The 15,419-nt window shown below is 40.2% G+C and overlaps 1 protein-coding gene across 1 annotated transcript; it reads right to left on the reverse strand.

Annotated features, from left to right (window-relative positions):
* Positions 1 to 297: 297 nt before the first annotated feature.
* Positions 298 to 15,113, reverse strand: anapc5 (anaphase promoting complex subunit 5). The gene is made up of 17 exons (XM_036578122.1): positions 14,612 to 15,113; positions 11,958 to 12,037; positions 11,773 to 11,876; positions 10,411 to 10,639; positions 8,615 to 8,675; positions 7,354 to 7,455; positions 6,871 to 7,061; positions 5,956 to 6,037; positions 5,760 to 5,852; positions 5,257 to 5,438; positions 5,006 to 5,141; positions 3,885 to 3,959; positions 3,455 to 3,576; positions 3,067 to 3,174; positions 2,236 to 2,383; positions 1,665 to 1,827; positions 298 to 681 (listed from the first exon to the last, which is right to left on the reverse strand). Exons 1-17 carry the CDS (start codon positions 14,810 to 14,812, stop codon positions 470 to 472), a joined length of 2,289 nt encoding a protein of 762 aa, XP_036434015.1. The 5' UTR covers positions 14,813 to 15,113; the 3' UTR covers positions 298 to 469.
* Positions 15,114 to 15,419: the final 306 nt, after the last annotated feature.

The raw sequence follows: 15,419 nt of genomic DNA on the forward strand, positions 1-15,419 counted from the left end.
GTGTGAGTTTCTGCTGTTTAAAATCATCTTCATTTCTTTGATCTGATGATGCTTTGTGCTCATCTTCATTTCTTTGATCTGATGATGCTTTGTGAATGAAGGTTTACTATGTGAGAGTCTCTCCACTGAGCTACAGCACTTTCACCTTCTGTGACTCGTTTTTGTACCTTTACTGTGTACTTTAAAATAGTTACCGTCTCCTTTGACCTTCTGATGTTTCTGAAACTCTCGTTACTGAATTCTGCTCTCCGTGTTCATTTCCAGCACCAAGAACACAAAAAATACCAAACAGTCTCATTTTAGGTACAAAACAAATTGTATTTATCAATTCTTTACATTTTACATCCTCACAAGCATCAAACAAGCTTCAGAACTGCAGACGAGTTGATTCCTGTGGATCAGGTGAGCCGATTCCTGTGGATCAGGTGAGCCGATTCCTGTGGATCAGGTGTTCTGTGACGAAGGCGGTTCAGAGCAGAGGGACGGCCGCGCTGGCCGACGGCGGAAGCTCCTGGTTGAGGAGGCGGAACTGCAGAGCGCTTTGATTCCTCTCAGAGACGTTTCCCAGACTGTGGTGGAGTCGAGCCTGCAGGTAATAAACCTCCCTCAGACGCTGATTACAGTTCAGCTGAATGAAATACAGAGCAGCTTCACCCAGAGTCTCTACAGACATCTCTACAGCTAGAGAGAGAGAGAGAGAGAGAGAGAGAGAGAGAGAGAGAGAGAGAGAGAGACAGAGAAACAGACAGAGAGAGAGAGAGAGAGAGAGGAGAGAGAGAGAGAGACAGAGAAAGAACGACAAAAAGAGAGAGAGAGACAGAGAGAGAACGACAAAAAGAGAGAGAGAGAGAGAGAGAGAGAGAGAGAGACAGAGAGACAGAGAGAGAACGACAAAAAAAAGAGAGAGAGAGAGAGAGAGAGAGAGAGAGAGAGAGAGAGACAGACAAACAAAACAGGAAAGAAAAAGTTATTAAAAATCATGGAATAATCTTTGACAGTTATGCTGATTGGCAACCACAGCTTACTGATAATGAACAACATTACTTGGTGAAAGAACTGTTTAATATTATTATTATTATTTTTATTATTATTATTATTATTATTACTGATTAAATGATTCATTCAAAATTGTTGAATTTTATAATACTATATTTTGGTTGTTTTATAAAATCAATAATCCACTAGAGACCATGTGGAGTAAAAAAAAAAAAAATAGCACATCACCTCTTAACCTTCGTTCGAGGAAAAAAACTAAATATTAAAACCACACACACGTGATTTTTCATATACATATCAAAAATTTGATTATATTAAATGTTGAAAAATGTGTGATCACATTTTAAAAAAACATGATTTCATGTGAAAATCGCTCCATCGCATCACAAGAAAATCATGATCGTGTGTTTTTTTAGCCACATTTTCCACATACATGCAAAAAATTGTGTGATCACATGAGAAAATGTGATGACACGAAAAACATGCTGTTTCAGGGCAAGACGTTACGTGATCACATTCACACAACGTTTCATGTGTCGACTTTATGATCACATAGTTTTCAGATAAATCACGCGTGAAACGTGCGACTGTTCAGTACGGGTGCTGGAAAAATGCGGTGGATCGGTTCTTTAATCAGGCGCTGGAGATGTTTGTGTTTGAGCTTTTACCGCGCAGTCTGCGTTCCTCCGGCGCCGACGCGGCGAGAGCAGCCTGACAGCGGGCAGCCAGCAGCAGAGCCCGGGCTTTATCCAGCACAGATCCATGAGCCAACACGCACTCCAACACGTCCTGAACCAGGGCCAGAGCCTGCTCCGGGATCCCCAACATCAGCTACACAGACAAACACGGCACTGAGACCCCCGCACTGATAAAGGGACACTTCACTAATACAGCAACCTTCAGCTTTGGAAAGGCCCTAATTAATTAATTAATTAATCAATACAAATAAAATCCCCCCAGTTCCCCCTCTTACCCCAGATTTAGTCAGTGATCCAAGACATGTCTGAAATCGGATTCTTTAGTTTTAGCCCTGGAGCTATGAGACTAATGTAGCTAACAAGTAATGGAAGCTTTTACCCCACTAACACACCTAAAACCATCACACACTCCCTGTGGAGGTGTTCAGTAATCTCTAAAACACTTGATTTCCTTCTGCTGGTTTTTTTCTTTCCCAGTCTGTTAGCTAAATACTCGAATATCAAAGTTAGTCAGAATGCACCCCCCCGTATGTGTACGTACCTGTGTGAAGGCCAGGTGCAGCACAGTCTCGGACTCCAGGCTCTGCAGGTTGTGCTGCCGTGCTAAAGCTAAAGCCTGCAGAAGGAGCGGGAGCGCTGTGGCGAATCCGGACGAGTCCCAGTGCAGCTCCGCGGTGGCCAACATCACCCTGTTTACACATAGAGGTTAGTATCTTGTCATGACATTGGGTGGGGAGGTAATAATAATAATTATAATAATAATAAAAGTCCCTAAAATTATAAAAACCTTTCCAAAATAGCAACTTTTCAGGAGAAGGAAAAACTTCTTAACTATTAATTTAACGTAGAAAGATTTTATTCTATGCAGTTTTGGACCATTTCTTTTGGTTCGTGGATCTTGAGGATTTCACACAAGTGGCAGCTGGAATTTTCCAATTTATGTATGCGATACAAGCATCTCACGAATCTCCATACCGCCAAACAATCTACATATTATATGTCCCATTTGTATTTTATGTATTTAAGTTCCTATGTAAATTAATAAATAAAAATAATATGTCCTATAATGTCCCATTTGTATGACATTCATACACACACAAACACACACACACATACATACATACACATACATACATACATACATACATATATATATATATATATATATATAAGTCTAATCTTAACCTCAGGAATCAGGAAGAAATGGTTTTGCTCTTTTAGTCTAAACAATTAAAAGTTTCTATGAAAAGTATTTAATGGCCTTTGTTGCTCCTGTAGGTTTGTCCTGTTTTTCATACAATCAGGAGTTTAATGTACTGAAAACATACAAAAACACACACACACACACACACACACACACACACACACACACCTGATGATCATCTCCGTGTTCTTGTTCTTCTCACTGAGCTGCTGAACACGCTGCAGGATCCTGGAGGCGTCTGACATCTGATTTAAAGCCTTCAACAGCTGAGCTTTCCTGCAAACACACGAACTATAGATAAACTACCTTCTAATCTAACCTCTCTGTTCCCTTCACTCCAGAGCAGCGGCTACTGATGTCGTCTTTAATAGCCTGTAATCTGTCAGTTTTATCTGCGTTCTGAACGTCTGTAATGATGTCCTGAGGATTTTACAGGCGTTTTCAGAAATAATGATTCAAGATCACATTTCTATTAGCCTACAATGCTAAATTTAGCACTTGTTTGGTATTTCTGTAATGAGTATCCAGTTATGTGACCTGGGCAGGTGAAGCGTACCTGTACAGCCCCTCTGTGGCGTTCAGGGCTGAAATGGCTGTGACGTGTGGCTCTGCCAGGTGATATTTCCCATCATTCATTGCTTTCTCAAACTGGATTTTCAGGTCACAGAGCATCCACAGCTGCAACAGGAAAAAACACTCATATCTGTGATCAGATTTTTGTGAAAAATAATTTCTATAATCGACTAAGCATGACTTTGTATATCATATGAACATTATAGAGCTTTTTAAATGAAACAGTAGAAGTCATATCGCCCCCTACACTTCCTGTAGTGTATTACAGTCTGTCAGAGTGACTGTGTGGATCATATGAACATTATAGAGCTTTTTAAATGAAACAGTAGAAGCCCTATCGCCCCCTACGCTTCCTGTAGTGTATTACAGTCTGTCAGAGTGACTGTGTGAATCAGCTTCATTAACAGACTGACCTTGGCGTGCTGAGTGTGAGGAGGAAACTGCTGCTTCAGGTGTTTAATGATGTCACTCACAGCACCATACAGACCCTGAGAGGGACATAAAACCCAGAAACTCTTTTCAAACCACAGACAAAATTCAGAAACATGCTGCTTTTTACAATTAAAAAATGTAATAAACAAAATAAAGAAATTATACACTTTAATATATAGTGCTTTTCTAAAACTAAGCCCTAAAACTGTGTGTTCATTATTCCATTACTTAAATAATTAACCCTATTATTTATAACAACAATGAATTATTCTGGAACTACTATAAAAATAATGGGACTGAAAGATCAACATACTGGTCCTCAAAGAGTTAGAGAGTTAATGTGCTGTGTTACTTATGTGGCTCCACTGCTAATTTCACTGTGTACTGCACATGGAGAGGTGATTAGTTAGTTGTGTCACAGCAAAAAATGGTTACGGTTACCTGCTCTGGTTAAAGGTTAGTGTTACCTGCTCCAGTTAAAGGTAAGTTAGTGTTAGTGTTACCTGCTCTGGTTAAAGGTAAGTTAGTGTTAGTGTTACCTGCTCTGGTTAAAGGTTAGCGTTACCTTCTCCAGTTAAAGGTAAGTTAGTGTTAGTGTTACCTGCTCTGGTTAAAGGTTAGTGTTACCTTCTCCAGTTAAAGGTAAGTTAGTGTTAGTGTTACCTTCTCCAGTTAAAGGTAAGTTAGTGTTAGTGTTACCTGCTCTGGTTAAAGGTTAGTGTTACCTTCTCCAGTTAAAGGTAAGTTAGTGTTAGTGTTACCTGCTCTGGTTAAAGGTTAGCGTTACCTGCTCCGGTTATAGGTAAGTTAGTGTTAGTTTTACCTGCTCTGGTTAAAGGTTAGTGTTACCTGCTCCAGTTATAGGTAAGTTAGTGTTAGTGTTACCTGCTCTGGTTAAAGGTTAGTGTTACCTGCTCCAGTTATAGGTAAGTTAGTGTTAGTGTTACCTGCTCCAGTTATAGGTAAGTTAGTGTTAGTGTTACCTGCTCTGGTTAAAGGTTAGTGTTACCTGCTCCAGTTATAGGTAAGTTAGTGTTAGTGTTACCTGCTCTGGTTAAAGGTAAGTTAGTGTTAGCGTTACCTGCTCCAGTGTTAGTGTTACCTGCTCTGCATGGAGTTCCGCCAGGTGGCACAGCGCGATGGCGAAAGGTTCTGTGTTGTTCTGCTGAACGCCAAAGTTCACCGGCTCCAGACTGTTCATGTTCAGCAGGAGCTGCGCCTGCTGCCGGGCCATAGTGCTACAAACACATACACGTACATACAGAACCTGACCTCAGTGCCAAACTACAGTACAGCTCACACACACCAGGAATGGAGCTCCTAACACCAGAAACGCTTATGATGACGTCTCACCTCTTTCCATACATCCTCCATATGGACGAGGTCTGAGCCAGGCTGATGTCTATCAGCTCCGACAGGCTCTGTTTCCAGTGCATGATGTCCGTCCCCCGCAGAGCGTCCAGCAGCTTATTGGCCGGCATGCCCTGCAGCGCCCCCTGCTGGACCAGAGACTGAATGCCCAGAGACGCCAGGTACTAAAATAAATAGAGACATACATACAGTGACTTGTAGATTAATTTACTCTGGGCTAAAAGACAGCTGTATCTATGTGCTATAATTTAAATGACTGCCGACCAGATCAGTGATTTCAATCTGCAGTGTGTGTAGTTTTACAGTCTGACAGTAATAACTGTGGAGTGATTTTAATCCAGTATGAATCTGCAGTGTGTGTAGTTTTACAGTCTGACAGTAATAATTGTGGAGCGATTTTAATCCAGTATGAATCTGCAGTGTAGTTTTGGTTTTTCCTGTATGTAGCTGTATGAAGTCCAGCATTCTTGACCAAATATACTTACAGGTAAACAAAAGTGAGCAGCCATTTTGACAGAGTCTTCGGTCAGGACCACGCTGTCGGACCCCTTCATCTGCTCCAACGTGTACAACCAACTCTACAGAGAGAGAGAGTGAAGATACATTAAACAACAGCAGAGATGAAGATCTATAATGTAGCTTGTCCTTAAACATGCAGGTAGATCAACAGAGGAGGTCTACCAGGCAGTGTTGGAGACAGACGTGATCGTTGGCTTCCTGTGCGATTCGAATAGCCTCCTGCAGAGCCAGATCAGCCTGCTGACTGCAAAAACACAAACAGAATAAAACACAATTTACACACTTACCCAAACTACACTTTATAATACACATTCACAGCACAACAGTGCAGTTCATAACACAATGCATACAGTATAATACATTGATTCAGCTGCAGATTCAGGCTGAGGGATTCAAGTTAAATATTATACCTTTCTTTTAAGGCCTGCATGGCTGTTCATTACATTTTTTGGTAATCAATAAACACTATTAACTAACAAAACACTAGAATAACCAGTTTATCCACTGTACAGATTGAGATATTTGTATAAATGTGTTTATTTCTGTAAAGTGCTTTGAATTTTTAAAGAAGGCCCTACATAAAAAAATAATTTTTATAATTTTTATAATTGTCAGTTTTCAAATATGATAATTCAGTTCTTCCATGTCTTTGTGATGACCATATTAACAACAACGGTTATTAGCGCCTCCTAGTGTCTGACTGTATGTTAAGTCTCCATATCCTATTTCACACATTCATTTTTTTCCATTTTCCAATACCATATTGAGACCGTTATGTTCGTAATATTATACTAAACATGATATAAACTGAGTCTGTTCTACAGTTTCTCATTAGGTTGAATGAATAACCGATTCTAAATGTAGGTATTGTGATATAAACTGAGTCTGTTCTACAGTTTCTCATTAGGCTGAATGAATAACCGACTCTAAATGTAGGTATTGTGATATAAACTGAGTCTGTTCTACAGTTTCTCATTAGGCTGAATGAATAACCGACTCTAAATGTAGGTATTGTGATATAAACTGAGTCTGTATAGGTCAGTTAATGAAGCTCATATCTGTCTGCAGGGCGCTCACTAGTGTCCGAAGCGGCAGTGCAGGGTTGCCAGATTGAGGACGGCGTAACGCAGGCTGCGTCCGTAGCCCTCGTCTCCGTTACTCTTCCCTTCTCCTCCCGACAGGATGAGCCGGTCGAAGTAGTGCAGCAGGCTGTGGGTGGAGATGTAAATGTCCTGAACACGCATGCTGTTCAGATAGCTCAGATAGTGCTGCAGAGAGAGAGAAAGAGATATAAAAACCAGAAAAACACTCCAGTATCAGGCACATACAGACAATACACAGGATGTAAACACAATATTTTGTTTTTCTGAGGTTGGTAAACAAGTGAGAACTGAAAAATTCTGTTCTGTTCAGCAGCTGTTCAGTGCTCTAGAAGTACTAAACACGCCCATCTAAAACTCAGAAAAGAGTACAGTGACAGAACTGATCAGGATAACCATAACATAATGTCATATTTCCCGCCATTAGCCACTCTGAAGGATGTTTCAGTGATAAACTCACCGCCTCAGCAAAATCCGGGTTGAATTTGAGGATGTTGTTGAGTTCGTCCTGCAGCTTCGCCGGCTTCATGGCTTTGTTCTCATCATTCTTCAACAGATATGCCTAAGAACCACAACCACACTGGGTTCAGAACTATTTTCGCAGATACACTTTTCTTGTCTTTGTCATTGTTCATTTTATTTGACCTCTTTTCAAACAGGCTGTTTCAGTTACTGTACCTTTAAGACCGACATATGTAAATGAGCTCTGCTCTGATTGGCTGCCCTGTATTGTGTCTCATTTAGCCCTGGCCCAAACACTCCTTATAACTTCACATGTAAAAGTGTTGGGTTTTGTGACATCACAGAAACGGTGAATTCAAGCTGGCTGTTTCTGCAGTATGGTTTTAATGTACTGTACTTTTAAGGACTGTACGTGGTACAATAGTGTCGCATTGATGCGGTACTGTGCCGATACTAGCACTTAAACGCAGCATCGGTATCGGTGATGGGTATACTGATACCTATGACTGACACCACAAAGCAATTCCTGATGCGTACATGAGCGCCAGTAGACAGAACTTAACACCACGTCGGCGTGTGGGACGTCAAGCAGCAGTAAAAACATGGCCGAATCTGTAACGGCAGTTTTTGGTGTGAAAAACACACTAACGGAGCTGATAACCTGATTGGCTGAGCTGCTTCTTTCAGTAATCACTCGTCTGCCTCTGTGTGGTCACTCACGGTCTGAGTTAATGTCACTGAGAGAGCCGAAGGAACCGCCGGACTCTTGCCGTGATGATAGCCTTTAGCCTGGACTTAGCCTTTAGCACAGCAGTCCGCTATACTAAGAGAAGCTGCTACGTGTTGATGTGTAAACACCACAGGTTTATCTGTATACTGTTTAGTTCTGTTTTAGCTGTTTCGCACAGTAAATATATTAAAAATAAAAGTTGTTAAACATGTTTCATAATTCGTAATCATGTTCCATTTAGCCCAGCTGAGTGTGTTTTATTTGTGACGCAAAACACAGATTTTACCAAAGTAAAATAGTTTTAAAATGTAGTTGTATAAATATCAGGACTTATAGGTGAGTTAGGTTAGATAGAGTTAGTATTGGTATCGGTATGTGTTTCTTATGAATCAGGTATCCGTATCGGGGAAAAAGTGGTATCGGTGCAAACTACATCAACCTGTTATTTCAAAAAAGTGAAAAAAAAATTGGTTTTCCATGATATGTGCCCTTTAAACTTAACACACTGAAGTGCGCAGTCGGAGCTGACCTGTCGGGCGAGGAAGTATTCGGCCTGTTTCTGAGAGAGTGGCCCTCGAGTCTCGCCAGAGCTACAGAGAGAAGAGAAGAGCAAAAATTTAGCGACTTTAATGCAACAACAACACAGTCAAAGACTCTGCAGAAGGCCATGAACAGTAAGAATGCCTACTGATCAGGTACGTATGGATCTGAAGCTGCAATGAATTTACAACTTCATAACTGATAATATTTAATAAATTATGCAGTTACTTTTCAGCAAAATTTGGTCCATTTTAAAACTAAAAAATAAATAAAGCTTGACATTTTGTTGTTATTGTCTATATAAATTGTCTCTGTGTATTATTATTGTCAGCAGGAGTCCCAGACTAAACGTTTTCTCAGTAGCCACGTTTACATGCAGCCTAATAATCCATTAATAATCTGACAAATAGCTGAATCAGAATAGAATACATCCATGTAAACACCTCAGTCGGAATAGTCTAGTCTGATTGAGGCCATTCGGAATACAGCTTCTATCTAACTGATCGAGGTGGGTAATCCTGCAAATAATCCGTTAAATAGAAGAATAATATCCGTGTAAACGCCTGTATCTGATTACATTCCCTATCGGAAAGTTTAAGTCCGTTCTGATCATGTTCGTCGCGTCACAGTGAAAGTTTATACCGTTCAACATGGCGGAGCAGAAACTGGTCTGCAGAGGAGACGAAGTTTATGCTCTGATCTTTAAAAGACGGCGGTGGGACGGACGTCCAGCTTATGTGTCTCAGAACACGACGTCTTCCTCTCGGCCTTCTTTAATAAGGACACGTGAAGGACGTTTTCCTGAGTCTGACATCATTTTAAAGTGATTAAAAACACAAGCGCTGCTCACTGCTGCACATCTCACTCTGACTGGACTCACGTGATGCTGGTTGTCATGGTAACATCTACATTGAGTGGTTCTCTACATGTCATTTTGGATCTGATTACTTGTTGTGAGCATGTAGACAGAGATTTTCATCAGAGTGTTGTGTAGAGTGAGAATAAACACCTCAGTCTGAATCTAAAATCAGAATGTGTTCAATCAGATTAGAGAAAATCTTTGCATGTAAACACAGACAGTGATGGTTAAAAATCTGTTAATTTTCACTCTTTCAATTCCCTAGAAATGCTGCCCTTTACTGTAATTTACCAGATCAACCACCAATAAAATGTCAAATGTCTGTGAATAAAAATGTATTTGCAAATGAACAGCAGTGTTCTTTGCAGTATATGTAAGGTTTATTTACATCCTTTTAACCTTTTTCCCCTCAGAAACAGGTACTGATCATGCAGTTTTACAGTATCTTGACTAGGGCTGGGCAATATGACAACATATATTATTATTGTTATAAATTATGTCTCAATACAGTATACGTTTCTGAACATATCGTGTATATCGTCAGAACCCTGAACAACTGCATGTTTCGTTATAAAGAGAGCAAAATTGATCCTTTTTATTTGGATTTCATGCCAAATATTGAATAAAAAAAATCACTGTATTCATAGTTTTTGAGAGTCTTTTTTAAATATAGCACTACTGGCTCTTTTTTCTTTGTTCTAACTGATCAGATGTCTGAAAAATAATTATCGTGTATTGTGAAGTATCGCGATATTATATTTCGCCATACCGGCCAGCTCTAACCTCGACAGTGAAAATACTTCTGAACAGTGCACGGCTATTTGTGCATTCAGTGTATTTTTATGTATATATTATTCTGAAGCCTAACGCGATCTAATCGAATCACTGAGAGGTCAGAGATGCTCTCTTGCTCTCAGCGCACTGACCGGAGGTCTGACTGGTGCAGCGGTCCCATGTCCAGCTCGTCCTTCTCCATTGGGTCGACGCTGGTGTCCTCGTTGCTGGTCAACTCCATGTCCTCAGTGGTCAGGGCCGAAAGGTCGCGCTGGGGTCGGCCGCCGCGGTTGCTGTACTGCTGCAGTGACCGGAACAGCTTATAGACCTGACTGAAGGAGAGCTTATTATAGGCCAGCAGCATCTGGCGCATAAACAGACCTGCATGGACAGAAAGACAGAACATAGCTGAGTAAACGTAAACTGGTACTTCAGTCTCTTCATACAATGCCGTTCCCAAAAAAAGTGAGGACGCTGTGCAAAATGTAAATAAAAACACAACAATGGACATAAACTCTATATTTAATTGAAAATAGTGCAAAGACAACATATCGATTGCTGAAACTGAAGTATTTTATTGTTTTTTTGAAAACTATTTGCCCATTTTGAGTTTGATGCAAGCAACATGTTCCAAAAAAGTTGGGACGGGGGCCTGTTTACCACTGTGCTGCATCACCTTGCTCTTTTCACGGTCTTGCTTGATATAAGATTTCAGCTGCTGAACAGTTCAGGGTCTCCTTTGTCATCTTTTTCATTTCATAATGCACCAAATGTCATCAGTGGTGACAGGTCTGGACTGCAGGTACCCGGATTCTTTTACTGTGGAGCAGTGCTGCTGTAATACGTGCAAAACGTGGTTTTACATCGTCTTGCTGAAATAATCAAGGCCTTCCCTGAAAAAGTCGTCTGGATGGCAGCATATGTTGCCAAAACATGTATATATCGTTCAGCATTAATGGCGCCTTCACAGATGAGCACGTCACCCATGCCATGTGCACTAATGCCCCCTATACCATCATGAATACTGGCTTTTGAACTGTGCACTGATAACAAGCTGAGTGGTCTTTAGCCCGGGGGATGCAGTTTTAACTTACATTTGTGATGCAGTGATGAACTGTTTTCACAGACAGTGGTTTTCAGAAGTGTTTCTGAGCCCATGCAGTGATTTCCACTACAGAATCATGTCTGTTTTTAATGCAGTGCTGCCTGAGGGCCCAAAGATCACGGCCAGCAAACACTGGTTTTCGGCCTCGTCCCTCACATACAGAGATTTCTCCAGATTCTCTGAGTCTTTTAATGATATTTTGTACCGTAGATGATGAAAAACAAAAGTTCTTTGCTATTCTATGTTAAAAACGTTATTCTTGAATTGTTGCACTATTTGATGGTGCAGTCTTTCAAGAGTGGTGAACCCCTCCTCATCTTTACTTCTGAAAGACTCCGCCTCTCTGAGATGCTTTTTTTTTATACCCAATTAGATTACACATCATGATCCGCGATGTTGGCCCACTCACCCACAACGCTGGTCTTAAAGGCTTCGGAATCACTGAATGCGTTGGGCAGAATGGCGAAGAAGTGCTCCATGTCCTGCAGCTCGCTGTCCGCCATTGGAAACAGCCTGAATGGAGAAAACACAGATAATGTAGACAGATAATAAATGAAATAATCAACTGTGAAATGCAAATAAACGCCATGTTACCTGAGGTTGACAGCGTGCACCATACGAGGGCAGCATTCCTTCACCGTCTTCAGGAACTGCTCGAATGTTAAATCTGGACCCTGGGGAATAAAATGGGTACCTTTGATTATGGCTGGGAAATACTATCGTGATAAATTACGTCACGATATGCTTCTCTGATCATATTGTAGGTATCATCCATACTTAAAAACACTTCACAACTGCAAGCTTGATTACAAACAGCTTAATAAGGCCTTTAAATTGGATTTAGTGCAGTACAGTGTGGAAAATGTTAAATATACACTGATCAGGCATATCATTATGAGCACCTCCTTGTTTCTATGCTCACTGTCCATTTTATCAGCTCCACTTAATTATGAAAATTATGAAAACTTTCTAACGTTAGGGGTCAGCAACGATACCACGATATTTTTTACCATTATCGTGATCAACTATGCCTCAGCTTGCTTTTCTGAGCATGTCATGGATATCGTCAGTGCTTAAAGACTTAAAACACTCATTACAGAGTGAGCAAAATTAGGCCTGTTTAATTGGTTTTAGTGCAGTGCAGTTTGTAAAACATTAAATAAAAATCATAGTCGTAGTTTTGTTATTTTTATCACTAATATAGTATTTTGTGTTCTATTTTATCTGCTCAAATTAAGTAAATTTAAAAAATAACTAGCCTAAATATCATGATGCATATTGATCAGCGTATCATAAAAACTTCTTGAAGCATCGTGATATTACATTTTTGCCATATCGCCCACCTCTACTCTTTTTTATCCACTGTGATCCTGACTGTGAAGTTTGGGCCAACAGTACTAATGAAAGTCTTTCTACAGAAGCTCAAAAGGGCCATGGATTCCATCTCCACTTTTTCCATGAAAATTAACTGGTTATTTTCATTTGTTTTCTCGAGATCTCATGATATCCATGTAATTATCACAGCAAAACAAATGCTGTATTCTTAATATTTACATCATTATCATAGCATAACGGACATTGTTTTATCCATATAACATCAGTTATGTTGTGATAATCGCGTGAATATCTTGAGACCACAAGAAAACATTCGTTGTGTCGTGTTACGGCTCTAAATTGAAGTCTAGAAAGAAAACCAATTAATATGGAGTGAAAGCATGTAAACGAACGGCCCTTCAGGGCTTCAGTATTTACCTGTAATAAATACTTTAAAAGTTTTTCGCTACACAGACAACTGACTTTGTGGATTACAGTAACACTCAAAGACTTTCCACGGTGTGAAGGTTCTTCAGATTGATGTAGAACATGTTGTATATGGTTCTGTACAGAACCTTTTTAAAAGCTTGACAGCATAACAATAGCAGAACCCATTTTTGAAAATGTTCTATATAGAACCACAGCACATTTTCCACCAACCTTTCACGATTCAAAGAACCCTTTAATCATAAATAGGGTTCTTTGAGTGTTCATAGTTACATATAGAACCATTGTCTTTGCTAAAGAACCCTTGGAGAACCATACTTTTAAGAATGTAGGCTATTTTTGAGTACAAACAGTATGCGAGTAGTATGTTTATGTACATAATGGTTCTATGTAGAACCATCAGCACTCAAAGAACCATCTTTAAAATGATGGAGAATGTATGGTCCTAAAATGATGGGTTCTATATAGCACCAAAAAGGGTAAGGAAAAAAAGAACATTTTAGTGCTATATAGAACCGTATACAATCCCCATCAATATGAAGAACCATTTCACCATTCATACAGAGAACCCTTTAAGCATGCAAGAAGTTCTTTAAGTGTTCAGTGTTCTATATCTTATTGTCTTTGGTAAGGAACCCTCGAAGAACCACATTTTAAGAATGTAGGCTATTTTTGGGTACAAACGGTATGTGAGTATTAAGTTATGTACACTCTCAAAAAAGATGGTTCATCAATGGTTCCTTAGTTAAGACAATAGTTCTATGTAGAACCATGAACACTCAAAGAACCATCTTTAGATTGATTTAGAATGTGTCATATATGGTTCTATATAGAAAAGAGTTCTATATAAAACCACAGCACATTTTCCACCAACCTTTCATGATTCAAAGAACCCTTTAATCATAAATAGGGTTCTTTGAGTGTTCATAGTTACATATAGAACCACTGTCTTTGCTAAAGAACCCTTGAAGAACCATACTTTTAAGAATGTAGGCTACTTTTGAGTACAAACAGTATGCGAGTAGTAAGTTATGTACAAAAAGATGGTTCTTCAAGGGTTCTTTAGTTAAGATAATGGTTCTATGTAGAACCATCAGCACTCAAAGAACCATCTTTAAAATGATAGAGAATGTATGGTCCTATAAAGAAAAGGGTTCTATATAGCACCAAAAAGGGTAAGAAAAAAGAGAACATTTTTGGTGCTATATAGAACCATATATAATCCCCATCAATATGAAGAACCATTTCACCATTCATACAGAGAACCCAGCATGCAAGAAGTTCTTCGAGTGAACAAACCCGTCCAGGACGATGCAACAGGCTTCTTATTCGAATTTTCCGTTCCACCTTAAATGGTGCAGCAGTTTCATTCTGGCGCAGAATGTAACTGCAGCTGCTGCGCCGTTTAAGGTGGAACGTACAATTAATTTCAAGCTCGCCAGGAAATGACATTGCACCTCTAATAAGAGCCAAATGACCTCACTGACCTGCTGTAGGGGCAAAATAAGCTTGTTTAATCTCCTCCTGTCCAGAAGAGCGATGGATTTGGTTGTTGCCATTTCATAGAGCAAAACTAAAACGGCGATCTTATATGGAGTGACCCAGTCCTTTATGCCAAAGATGTTAGCCTGGACCACCCCGTTAGTCATCATAGGATTGAAATACAGACTCTCATGTACGCTCGCCATCGTTGTGGGCTAATGAACGGTTATAAATGTCCAATAAACTAGTTTCTTCATCCACACGACTCAACTAACGCTACAGTTACTACAGCCAGACCCCTTTAGCTTAGCTAACCAGGCTAACTAGCGACGTTTCGGCTCCTCCGCACACATCCATTGTCGATTTACAAGTTCAAAACATCTTCCTGACCCATTCTAGTCGGCCACTTTCTGTCAGACACAAGTTAAATAGACTGTTTCTCAACGTGAACAGCTGTAAAATTTGGATTGAGTCGCATGCTACGCTTCAAACTGTTTTCCCACCCGTTTTGCGTAAACTCCCGCCCTTTTAGCGCCGGGATTGGCCAGTGGTACACCACCACTTGCGCTACGATTGGCTAGATGGTCATACGCACGAGCAATACACCAATCCTATCGAAGCAGGGGCGGGAGTTGTCTGAATAGAGGTGGGAAAAACAGCAGTGAACGTAAACGTAATTGGCGGTTCTTGGAGACGGAGCTGCGATTGGCTGCGCTTTAGGCTGAACGTTCCAATGAACATCATGGCAGCCTACTTAGGGCACTTTAAAGGGAGCAGAGTTTTTAATACGGTTCTTCAAGGGTTCTTCAGAAA

Source organism: Colossoma macropomum, unplaced genomic scaffold, assembly GCF_904425465.1.
Source record: "Colossoma macropomum unplaced genomic scaffold, Colossoma_macropomum, whole genome shotgun sequence".
In the NCBI taxonomy this organism is placed as follows: domain Eukaryota; kingdom Metazoa; phylum Chordata; class Actinopteri; order Characiformes; family Serrasalmidae; genus Colossoma; species Colossoma macropomum.

Excerpts from the sequence above, each read along its gene's own strand:
- anapc5 (XM_036578122.1), bottom strand. The coding sequence starts at position 14,812 with ATGGCGAGCGTACATGAGAGTCTGTATTTCAATCCTATGATGACTAAC. Across the intron at positions 10,640-11,772 it reads CTTTAAGACCAGCGTTGTGG|GTCTGTTTATGCGCCAGATG; the intron begins GTGAGTGGGCCA and ends CTGTCCATGCAG. Across the intron at positions 3,577-3,884 it reads CTCACACTCAGCACGCCAAG|CTGTGGATGCTCTGTGACCT; the intron begins GTCAGTCTGTTA and ends TTCCTGTTGCAG.